This window comes from Solanum lycopersicum, chromosome 3 (genome assembly GCF_036512215.1).
Source record: "Solanum lycopersicum chromosome 3, SLM_r2.1".
Lineage (NCBI taxonomy): Eukaryota > Viridiplantae > Streptophyta > Magnoliopsida > Solanales > Solanaceae > Solanum > Solanum lycopersicum.
Window position 1 is genome coordinate 57,244,335 of NC_090802.1, and position 13,071 is coordinate 57,257,405.

General features: G+C 28.7%; 2 protein-coding genes across 2 annotated transcripts; one reads left to right on the forward strand and one right to left on the reverse strand.

The window, feature by feature from the left end:
- Positions 1-7,706: 7,706 nt before the first annotated feature.
- Positions 7,707-12,798, reverse strand: LOC101264804 (CASP-like protein 4D1). Its single transcript, XM_026030312.2, has 5 exons — positions 12,743-12,798; positions 12,121-12,178; positions 8,609-8,687; positions 8,397-8,532; positions 7,707-8,098 (listed from the first exon to the last, which is right to left on the reverse strand). The coding sequence occupies exons 2-5, from the start codon at positions 12,125-12,127 to the stop codon at positions 7,847-7,849; spliced, it is 474 nt and encodes a 157-aa protein (XP_025886097.2). The 5' UTR covers positions 12,128-12,178; positions 12,743-12,798; the 3' UTR covers positions 7,707-7,846.
- On the forward strand, positions 10,901-12,931 carry AKR4B (aldo-keto reductase 4B). Its single transcript, NM_001353492.1, has 4 exons — positions 10,901-11,345; positions 11,696-11,942; positions 12,043-12,204; positions 12,607-12,931. The coding sequence occupies exons 1-4, from the start codon at positions 11,029-11,031 to the stop codon at positions 12,829-12,831; spliced, it is 951 nt and encodes a 316-aa protein (NP_001340421.1). The 5' UTR covers positions 10,901-11,028; the 3' UTR covers positions 12,832-12,931.
- The last annotated feature ends 140 nt before the right edge of the window (positions 12,932-13,071 follow it).

Sequence of the window (13,071 nt, forward strand, 5' to 3'; positions counted from 1 at the left end):
CCATAAAAGACACATTTAGAGGAAATAGATTTTTATTTTATTACTGCTTAAATATTTCATTGCAATTGATCATAAATTAAATATAACTCTTTTGTTAGCTAATTAATTGTTACAAACCCAAAAAGGAATTTGTATAGGATACTTCCTTTTTATTAAATTATTAAATCAATTTCTTTGCTCGTTTGAGGTAAGGTTCATGTCCATCTAAACAAACATATTTCTACTAACAAATCACCAGCTGGTAGGGGTCTAGCCAACTCCTCAGCCCCACTGGCCCCGCACACTATCTCGATTCACAACCTATTAGTGATGATTATTGTTAAAAAAAATTAAAGTTATTATATTCAAAATCGACCAAGTCTTTAACGATATTTATATAGAATATTAGTTAGTAATAAATATTAATTGCCGGTAATGCTTCAGTTACGTTGTAGTGTATATGTACGCATATTTGTATGTTAATTTCAATTGACAATAATATATAGGGTCCTTTGTCTTTTAGGTATTTTAAACATTTAGTACACACATATACTTAACATTACGAAGACTGCTTCCTAATGAAGGGGAAAAAAAAGGAAGAGAGAAAATGAGTGACAAGAAAACTTACAGGTTAAGGAATTAGTTAGAGTAATAACTTTTGGCAAAGAAAATAAAATTAATCTATGCACAAATTAATTAGAATACCAACAAAATTCATTAGATATGGTACTATAATAAGGTAAAAAGTTTGTCAAAATAAATAGTACCACATTATGATGTGTGGTAAAAGTGTGTTATGGAGCTGTAATATTCCTCTTTGAATAGAACGTGCATGTCTTTTTCCCTTTAGTACTTCAATAATAAACATTTAAGATTTAAAAACTATAGAGTATGTTATATTATCATTTCAAGTCTTAAATTTATTTATATAGGTAGCAAAAGAAATTAGTTTGACCCAAAAAAAAGTAAAAAAAAGTGGAGGAAAAAGAAAAGAAAAAAAATGAGATTTTGTCATATATTCATGACTGAAAAAGTTATAGACAGATCCACGCTCCCTGCGTGCACCAATATGATGATAATCATTATGTATTATACAAAATTCAAAAGTTAAGAAGTACTATAGTCTATACTAACAAATTATAATGAAAAAGAAAGTTAGATCGGAATCTTGTTATTACTTTCTACGTACTTCCCATATATCAATCATATCACTATTTTTTTTCTACCATCTTTACAAAATATGAGAGATATATATACATATTTTGTCATTGTTTGTAAGAAATAAAAAATAAAGTATATACATGCTTGTGAATATATTTTCATAACCGGCCAAGTTATGGATTCTTCCTTTTTCAATGACCGAATTTTATGTTTAATAAGTATTATCTGATATGTAAATCAGAATAGGTTGAGTTGATAAATAAAAAAATAATTATTTTACTCAAAAATTATTAAAATGGAAATAGATTAAATTAAAATGAGTTCATATAATGAGTCATGGCTAGGTTAATAGCATAACTCACACAATCAATATCGACTTTTAACTTTTAAATTTTTTTTTTTTTGGTCTAACTAAAATTTGCTTAATTACCTATCAAATTGAAAGTAGTACTTTTTAAAATTCCTATGGGGCTTTTGCAGGGATATAATAAGATAACTTAATGTTTTTTTTATATATAATTTATGTGTTACTATTTTATGTAATGCATATTTTATAAAGAAATTTTTTTTATAAAATCTATGATTATAAGTCAGAGATATTTGTATACTTATAAATTATCTTATTAAAAATAAATATTAATCATTACTAAATATAAAAATCGACATACACTAACATTTTTCACTTGTATTTACTCGTACGTATGAGAATTAAGGAAGTTTCGTCTGAGCAAGATCTGTTGTTCTTCATCTTGTCTCTAACTATTGTATATGTACTTTGTTGTCGATATCCAATTTTGAGGTAATAATTGTCTCCAATTACCTTTGGAACACTTATATCAAACTTTAATTTATTTATTTTACCACCTCTCTCAAATTTCTCGAGAAGAATTTCTTCCATTTGTGCATATTACTTGTACTTTTTTTTATTTAATTTATAATTTCTTTTAACATTTTCATAATGACTATCGTGTATAAGTTATTGACCTAACGTTTATCAATGTGCCATTTGTTGGTTAGTTTCATTTATCGACAGCGTAAGCTATTTGATTATCTTTCACGATTATGGAGGGGCTTTAATGTTAATTTTTAAAAAGATATCTTAATAAATATTTAAATACTTACAACATATTTTCAGAACTAAAAATAGCTAGCAACATCTCTATATATAATAAGTAGAAATCTATTTAAAAATTTTGACTACAAATTCTAAGTAGACATTTATGGTATATAAACTTGCAAATATCAAATGTTAAACAAATTTGATTTTCTTGAAATTTTCTATAAATGCTTTGCTACTATTAAAATTTGAAAAAGTTATTTTCTTATTAATCCATGAAAACAATTTTTTGATGTCATATCAAATTACAAGAAGTATTTACACTGTATGAAGTACTAGTTTCAATTTGCAACTTTTATATTTTAAATTTTTGAATATGCCCCCTTTAATAATTTATAATGAGATTCTCTATACTATTATTTCTAACGCTTCCATTATTAATTCCAAAATTATTTGCCACGGATTAAGTATATAGTGTATAGCCCTTATATGGTGATTTTAATAGGAGATTTTAAAATTATGGAGAAAATCCTTGGGGACACGTGGCACTAAAACATACCTCCAAGATTAAAATAAATAAATCTAAATTGCAAATTAAATGGGCAATTCTTAATTCCAACACCAAAAATGTGGCCTCCTGTTGCTCTTAAAAAGCTGTGGGTTACCCCAACCCCACCAAAAAAGCAAAATAATTATAATAATTTCATCCTGAATCCTATCTAATATTCATCTTAATTAAATTCAAGCCAAACAAAGCTTCATTTATTTATTAAAAAACTAGCTTTATAAGCCTAAATAAAGCTATTACAACTAATATTAATCTAATATCCAATAGGAAATTAGACACGTGAGTGACGAAGAAAACAGTCAAAAGAATATTTTTGGATCGTTCAAATATCTCTACATATTCGTTGTTTCTAAATTATAAATTAAAGAAAGAAATAAACTAAAGTTGAAAGAATAAAGTTGATAATAAAAAGTTATAAGAAGCTTACGTACAAAAATATCTTTTAAACTTAAATTGATATATGCTAATTAGTGTCAGCATAGGGATTAAAGGGGACCGATTAGACTAATTAATTAATTAATTGATTAGATGAAAAAAAAATTATTAGAGAAAATGAAGTAAAAGTTGAACAATTGGGAGAGATGATTGCCACTTGAGATGCTGCATGTGTTTGAGAATCCAGCTCCCATCATACTCACATCAATTAAATATTTACTTGCTTTCACTTGCATTTTTTAAAAAAATTTCATAATAGTTAATTTACCAACTTTGGCTTTATTACAATGTTGTCATTATTAATCAATAGCGTATTACAAACATCATATTGACACTACAAAGAAGAAATCAGTATGTGTTTGAGCTAGAATTTGAAATTTATTTAAATTAAGATTATTAAATTTGTTCGAATATATATCTAATTCTATAGCTCTAATTTTGCCTGAAAAAATAATAGGTGACCTGTAAAATAAGGTGTATAAATAATATTTTTAAAGGTCACATATAATTTGTTTTATCCTATTATTAATTTCTTGTTTAGTTAGATGGCTTGCATAATTATAAAATAATCCTGCATCACATACTATATTAATATAAGAAAAGTTATATTATTAAATCATAAATCTATTCATTTGAAAAATAAGATAAATTACACAACTAAAATTTGAAAATAATTCTCTTTTTGTAATGATTAATAAAGTTTTAAGTTATATAGAGTAAATTTATAAAAAGAATGTATATCATCAATCATTTTAATCGGTTGTAGCATGTCATCTCTATCTATATTTTTTTTCTATTAATAGTTATGTATCATTGTAAGTGAATTTAACCTAATTGTTTAATTGCTTTGTATATTGACCATGAATAAAATATAAACTCTATGATTAAAAAATATAAAAAGAAGCTAAGTTTGGAATTAAAGTATGAACCGCCGCGATTCTACATGTCTACGTCAAAACTTTCCAAATATAATATATAGCAAACTGATTATTTTATAACAATTTTGTTGTGTGTATTGAACAATTGACATATATTATAAGAAAGAAAAAATATTCAAATACATTATCAGTAAGTTGCACTATTGCTATTTGGGAACTCAACAGTTCTCTTTGCCTAATCAAAAAAAAATTAAAATATTTTTATTAAAGAGATTGTGATAACACAAATTGTTGATAATTTCTTTTATATATATGTACATATGTATATTTTCAAAAGATGTGCAAAATTTAAACTGAACAAGTAAAAATGAATGGATGATGTATTTGAAATTAGATATGCAAATGCATTAAATTGATTTTTTTTAATACACATATATGATATCGTGAAACTCAGAAATATTATAAAATACATATGCAGAGAAGGGTAGGGACAATAGAGGGGGAGAGGTGATCAAAAGAATCAGTGTATTTCATATAAATACGAATCACACGCTAGAATTGAGTGTATCTAAAACAAGTTTCACCTAATTAAACTAGCGTCTGTTTGAGGTACATTGTCATATACATAATACATGTACCCAAAACAATATTTTTTTTCTTTGGAAAATAATAGTGTACTTTGTGTTATATCCTGTTATCTTTTTTAATGAGCAGGATTGTTCTTCAAACAGAAGTGCAGAATTGGGCCTATGTCCTCAACGGCCCAGTTAATAAATCATGGTCCACATGCCAACAGAAAATAGGCCCAGTGAGGCATTGTACAAAACTCACACAAGTATTTTAACAAAATGAATAGTAAGTAAACTTCTTTTATTAATCTTGTAGTAGCCTATAGAATCAAGTATCGTATATAACATTATTGCATCTCAAAATAAAAGATTTCATTGTACAAACGGTCTTGAATAAGTTTGATTTTCAAAGTTTGATCAATCACGCTATATAATATAAGTCTCGAGCTAAAAGCTTTTTCCGGTGCGTTTCGCAGAATTAAGAATAGTGATTATAGCCATGGTAGTAAAACCAGCTAGAAGGATTCCACTGGCAATAATTCCATTGTCAAAAAACTTGTCACCCTTCTCCCTAAATTCTACACGTACTTCATCTTCTTCATTTATGTCTATTGATTCGTCTACAAAGTTTTTTAATTCAATACTGACGCCAAATCCTACACCAACTCCACTAGCCAATAAAAACGCCATCACCTGCCAATTTTGTTCAACATTTCACATGTTATACAAAAAAAAATACATTAATTTATAGAGTCATCGCTCTATATGTAAGCTGGTTGAAGGTAGCACGTATCGAGTGGCTGATACTAGCTTAAAAGATTTGTTGTTCCATATACTTTCATAATAATAAACAAAACTTTCTTTTGTATCGTTTATGAAATGATTTATAGGCAAACAAATGATTAAAATTAAATTTTAAAATACAAATTTCAAAAGTTTTATTATTTTTCTTATATTCTGTGTTGAGCTAAATAATATCAATATAAATTGGAACCGAGAGAATACTTTACGGTAATCATTTATAAGTATTAAATATTAGAGAGCCATTTGTAGACAGTGATAGTAAATAGAGTCATTATTTTTATGAGGGAACTTGTATAAATTTGCTAGTTGAAGAGCTGGATAAACTTTATTTTGTAATATACATATCTTACCAGATTGGTGCATCCAGATACGTTCTTATACAGTATCTTAAGATATATGGGGTCAAATTTGTTCTAGATACATTATATTGTATCAAAATGGATTCACTTATATCTGAGATACATAGGAAATTTTGCTCACCTCCTTCGCCTCTCTCCTATCTCGTTCACTACGCTCTTATATATCTGTTTATCCCAGATACCTACAAATACATGTATATAGTGTGTATCTAGTGATATTCACATGTATTTCGGATACATAACAAAAAATTTCTCGTCTCGCTTCTTATCTCGCTTCACCTTTCGGGCTATTTTAATGTATTCGATAGCAAAAATACATGTATCTAACTATATCTTTCTCGATATATGGAAGGAAACGGTTAATTAATGGTAAAAATGTACTCCATCCGTCCCATATTATGTGATACTTTTCGCATTTCGAGATTTAAACGAGTATATTTTTGACTGCAAGCTTTTAAGATCCTTTTTAACATTTTGAATTATCAATTATTGTGACTTATAGTACTCTTTTACATAGTTTACAAATATATAAATTTCATTTAAAAAAAATTGGAGATTCCATACACAGATGTTCAATCAAAATTAAATTGTTTGACTTTCGAAATACGAAAATTGCCACATATAATGAGACAAAGAGTATAATATTTTGAAAATAAGGTAATAATAATATCTATCATAGTTAAATATATCTAATCACATACTAGTTTTTTTTTTATAGGTAAGTTGTTGAGTTGTGATAAGAAAATTAACTTTATCTTCGTAAAAATCAAACATCGGTAAAAATTGTCCACTGATCAACCTCTTTCCTTTGATAGCTTGATACAGTGAGAAAGGCAGCTGAATCAATGAGTAAAGAATTTCCCCTGCAGCAATAGCTAACACATACCTGTAATTATGAGATTTATTTTTTAAAAAAAAATAACCATGAGATTGAATCATAAATATTGACAATTTTATATACAGATGTACATTTTAATTTGATCTAATTAAACATTTTAACTTTAAAAATACACCTCCATTCGTCTTTACTATGTCTTATAAAAGAATTCAACGGTAACGTGACACATAAATTATTGAAGATGTCTATTATCGTTTTAGGCAGAAAGCCTAATAAGTTGGTTCAATCTAAAGCTGCCCAATTTGGACTGGAGTCTGCACATATAGTCCAAATGGGGTTGGATTGGGTTTATTTGCTATAATCACAATAAGTAAGAAATTTGTGTTATAAAAAACTGACTTTCTCACTAATTTTTTATCGGACCAACTCACTGGAAGATGCTAGAATTTCGTTAAAAAATAAAAAACGAGGGATCGAGTCATGACCAGTAGCCTCTGATGCTAGAGAAATTAGTTTCCTGGCCATTTTGAATAGTGAATTTGTTGAAAACTATAATTGCAATTGCAGCTTTGCACGTCAAGAGAGTCAGTATCCTCAGAACAACAATGGAAAAATTATTGTAAACTTAGACTTTCCCATTTTTTTTTCCTTCTTCCCTTGACAACAATTAAATTTTTAATCCTCACCTTGTATAATTTTATTTTATTTTTGGTTGAACACCTAGTATATTTTCAAATAATAGAGAACAACCCTTTATAGTATAGATATACACACTAATAGTTAGGGTACTTAATAAACGTCGTAGCGTTTTTCGAAATAGCTAAAAGAAATAAAAAATTAAAAATTGTGTAGCCGGACGAGAACGTCAGAGCAAGAAATAGACAATCTTTTTCCAATTTAAGTAAATATGTCAACAAGAAAACATGTAATATATATTTGAGTGTGATAATTACAATTTATAAATTTTTAACTTTGCTTTAAAATGAAATTGTTTTTGACTTTGAACGATTGATATATTTGCTCTTTTATCTTGGGAAATGTTTGTTTTACTATTCACATTTTATATTCTGTCTTTATTTAAAGGTACTCATTATATTTCAAATGTATTACACATGATCAAAATGAAAAGATTATAGAAAAAAAGATGACAATAATTAAAAATAAAGCTCAATTAATTGCTCATCTAATGATATTTAAATTAAAAGCCTCTTCCATTGCGGTTGGCAGAAGTAAGAATGGTAAGTATAGCCATTGTAACAAAACCAACAAGGAGTACTCCACTTGCAATACTTCCTCTGTCTACAAATTTCTTGTTTTTGTCTCCAAATTCATCAAGTCCACTTGCTCCTAAACTTTCCAACCCATCCACTAATTGATCTATCAATAGTTTCAGTTCAATACTCACACCAAATCCAACACCAACTCCACTTGCCAAGAAAAATCCTATCACCTGCAAAATTAATTCTCCAGATTTAAATCCTATGGAAAGCAGTAGATCACTCAGTCAACCTTTACTGTCGTGTTCAGAAGATTCAAAATCAATATTTATACATAAAAGAATGTCGAGAAAGTTTGGTGATCCCTAATGGAAAGCATGTGTATGATCTTTGTACATTAAAAATATTTTTGGATAGACTTCTAACTTACGGCTTATACATTAACCTTTAAGTTATTTCAGTTTAAAAACAAAAGTACTATATATGGTAAAAGCTATTTTGTCTTAATTGTATTAAAGACTGGGCACAAACCTTATCTCCGTAAAAATCAAACACGGGGAGAAACTGGCCATTGATCAATCTCTTTTCCTTCACAGCTTGATACAATGCGAAAGGCAGCTGAATTAATGAATAAAGCACTCCCCCTGCTGCCGCTGCTAACACATACCTGTACTTAAATTAAATTATTAGCAAATTTACAGATTTAATTACCAAAATAACAGAATTTTTTTTTTCCCAATTACCTGTAGCCTTTGATGTCACTGAATTTGGTTTTGTCACCATCAAGTGTAAAGTTGTTAGTAACAATAAGTACACCTGCAGCTGCGCAGGCCGATAGAGTAAGTATTCTCAGCACAACAATTGAGTTGATTATTATACGTTTAGACGTAGCCATTCGATCGATTCGCGCTTAGTTTTAATTTCTTATTTCCTTAGTGACGATTAATTTTAAATGATCAGCATTTTCCACATGCTTTTATACACCACTTAAACATTGTTGAATTGGTTAAAATTAAATAAATTTTCTGAATAAGGTCATTTTAGCCGGACGTGAATGTCAAAGAAATTACAAAAAAAAAAAAGGCATGTAGATTTTGTAGTTTACAAATTAGATTATAGTAAGAGCTTTGAACAAGCAAGGAATCCAAATAGATGCATATTGCAAAGTGTTACGATCGAAACAAAACAAAATAATAAGACACGTAATAACTTGTTTATAAACACGAAAACAACAATTTTGGACGGAGGTGTAGACATCCATTATATCCTAGTTAGTGAACCGATTATATACATTTTATTAAATTCATATTATATTATACATTTTTTTTTATATAAGATAGAGACATTATATATAATGATTTCCCCCTATATATACTATGGTATGGTAAGCATATATATTGGACTACATGATATAAATATTTTCAGAAGTCATATATATATTTTTGTATTATAAAAAAATGACATATGGTCTTAGTTTTATGGAAATTGCAGAAAAATGAGATATAAAGTAGTATTTTCGGTGGCAACATTTTATTGGACATGGAGTTTAAGAAATAAATGAAGATTTTGAAATGTTTATCAAATTACCCTTCAAAAGTATATGTATTAGAGTACTATTTTAAAAATGAAGTGGGACCAACCAGGGTACAAGAGAAATTGTATTTTTAAATACTTATCATAGAAATGTGACATTCTTTCTGGAATTGACCGAAAAGGAAATATATCACATAAAATGGGACAGAGGGAGTAATATTTTACAATGACTAGATCTGAAGCATTTTGCAGCGCGTTTCGTTCGTTCCTTGCTTCGAGAATTATAAAAGAAGAAAATTTATTCGAAAAAATATTATTTGTCATTTATTTATTTTTGTTTCTCTTTTGAATTCCCACATCGAAAATGGATGAGAATTTGGTCTCCTTATATGAATTTAGACAGTCCTACCTTCATAAGTTAGCATTCAAGGTTGAGTTAAACCCAAAATTCATCTGCAAGGATATATTCTTCTTGGGTTGAAACGAAATATAGTTATTGATTTTTTTTTAAATAGAATAATTTTTATATTTTATAAAAAAAATATTCTATCTATTTTTGTGATCTCAACTATTTCCTATCTATCCTTTTCGGTCAGTTTATCTGGAATGCATACTAGTTATGAAGAGGTTGTTTATAGAATATGAGAGAATTATATTAAAAAAGATTATTTGTATTTAATTGTAATTTAGCGCATTGTAAATTTGCAACAGCTAGTTAGTAATTATGTTATCGGTAGTTTTTATTAAAATATATATCAGATTTTAGAATAGTATATTATTTAGTTCATTATAATTAAAAATAGTTATTGTGTATTAAAATTATTATGAATATTTTTTAATAAGTCTTAAAGCTTATATATATAAATCATATTCCATATTAATTTTTTTTTAAAAAAAACAGAGAAACTCTTTATTAATTTTAACACTGGGATGTTTTATTATTAGCTTTATGACATAATAGCGAAAACAAATATTCAAAGAAAAGTCGAAGGATATTCATCAAAAAAGACGTGACCGAATTATATATACCTATGATTATTCTCTCACGTCTTCTCCAAATCAATCAAAGAATAGAGAAAGAGAAAATCAAATAGAAATACTAATCAAAGTATTATTGCTCACGTCTCTTCATTTGAATCTTCTTGTATAATTGCGCTTTTTCAATTTATTTTACTTGTCATATTTTTTTTTTCTACACGTTAAAATTAACTTAACAAATAATTAAATTAAATTATAATTTATTTACCTGTTGATCTCAATTTAATAATACATTTTTTTTATTGTTTTAATATCTCTATGCATGTATTGATTAAGAACAGAAATGAAACAAATAATTAATTATATCGCGATTTTCAATAACCAAACAACTAAAATAGACCAGAGGTGTACGTAGTAGTTTTTTCTTCTTCTAGTTTGTTCAAATGTAATTTGTTTCTTACTAAACATACCCATTAAGAAATAAATGAATCGTGTGCGATATATATATTTGTTGTCATTTCAAAGATCATCAGTAATAAGACCTTTACAACTTTTTTTGAAACTTCACTATACAAATTATCTGGCATTTATTTTTCAAGTGTGTTTCTTCACTCAATCTTTTAGATTTTATTTTAAAATCGCGATTTTGTAAATGGAAGAAACAATGCACGTACCAGAAGTTGTACTCAACTGTGGCTACAAAATGCCTTTGTTAGGCATGGGAACTGCTGCGTATCCCATGCCGATAGATGACTTGACATCTATTTTGGTTGAGGCCATTGAGACAGGATACCGCCATTTTGACACCGCCGCGCTTTATGGGTCAGAGGAGGCCGTGGGGAGAGCAGTGGCGGAAGCAATAGACCGAGGCATTATAAAGAGTCGCCAACAAGTGTTTATTACTTCTAAGTTATGGTGCACCCAGGCACACCCTCAATTTGTCCTTCCTGCTCTCAAAAACACACTTGGGTATACTAATAATGTTAGACCTTTTATTTATTTATTATTAAATGATCGATTATCTTTTTTTTTTAGTTTTAAATTGTTACAATGTCCTAACTCAAAGTAGCTCAACATTAACATTAACATTAACAATTGGAGCTAGATCTGTTCTAGTTGTTGGTTTGACAGAACTTAATAATTTTGTATAGGTACGAATAAATCTATTGAATATGTATAAATTTTTGTAGAACTCACTAAGTCATCTAGAGTTCATAAATAATGAGAGGTTAAGCCAGGTGTGAACTTCATGGATTCTTATGGTGTTAATAACTATATGATTTATGTTTTATGGTTTAACCCTAAATGAGTTTATGTAGGAAATTGGGGCTAGAGTATGTTGACTTGTATTTAATACATTGGCCTGTAAGTATGAAACCAGGACCAGTTGATATGCTCAAATTCAAAAAGGAAGATATTGTTCCTTTTGATATGAAAGGGGTATGGAAAGCAATGGAAGAGTGCTGCAGGTTGGGCCTAGCAAAGTCTATTGGTGTCAGCAATTTCAGTTGTACCAAACTCTCACAACTCCTCCAAATTGCTAACATTCCTCCTGCAGTTAATCAAGTTAGTATTGTGGACATATTTTGAATAGAGTCATGTTTTACATATACTATTTAGAGTCAAATGTATGTTTCTATCGTTTGTTTGAACGTTTCATGATCAGGTAGAAATAAATGTGGCATGGCAGCAGCAAAAATTACTAGAGTATTGTAAAGAGAAAGGTGTTCATGTAAGCGCTTACTCTCCATTGGGATCCAAAGGTGCCTCTTGGAATAGCCCAATCATCAATGACATCGCAACTGCTAAACAAAAGAGTATCCCTCAGGTCTTTTTCCAAATTCTGGAAGTGATTAATGGATTTTAAACTTATTTGCAGGGATGAAAATTTTAGGGTCTTCGTTACAAAGGAAAACATTATTTTAAAAGTATATACTATATATATAACCTGGACAAATATTATTGGGGTTGCGTAGTAGAGATGAGGTTGACAGATTTAAAGGAGGTGAATTGGGGTTGCATAGTGGAGATGAGGTTGACAGACTTAAAGGAGGTTAGAGTGAAGATAAGTGTGTTGGAAGATAGAGAACGGACACAATAAATATGAAATATCATTTGTTGACAAACTCAATAGGGATGTCATTTTTAAAAAAAAACTTATCTTTTAAAAAATTTGACCAATCGAACATGAGAAAATTGACAAGTAAACTATACTTTCAAATATTTGTAGGTGGCACTGAGATGGATATATGAACAAGGGGCAAGTGTGATAGTGAAGAGCTTTAACAAAGAGAGAATGAAACAAAACCTCGAAATATTTGATTGGGAACTTAGCAATGAAGATAATTTCAAAATTCAAGATATACCTCAGAAAAAGGGATATAACGGAGAGGATTTTACTCATCCAAACGGCCCCTATAAATCTGTGGATGAAATTTGGGATGGAGAAATCTGAAACTTCATCAAGTTCAGCGGCATAGTGTAATTTACATAACTTTCCTGCTATACTTTTTCTCATTGAATAATTGCCATGCACCTTAATTAGCTGTGTCAAATTAAACTCTCAAACTCTTGGGATATTGTGCTGTTACCTTTCTAATTTACCTTATATCCATTGGCCCTTGCGCTCATGAGGCCTCTAACAGACCGGCTTGCGGGCACCTGGACTACACTTATTTCACAAACTACAGAGAAC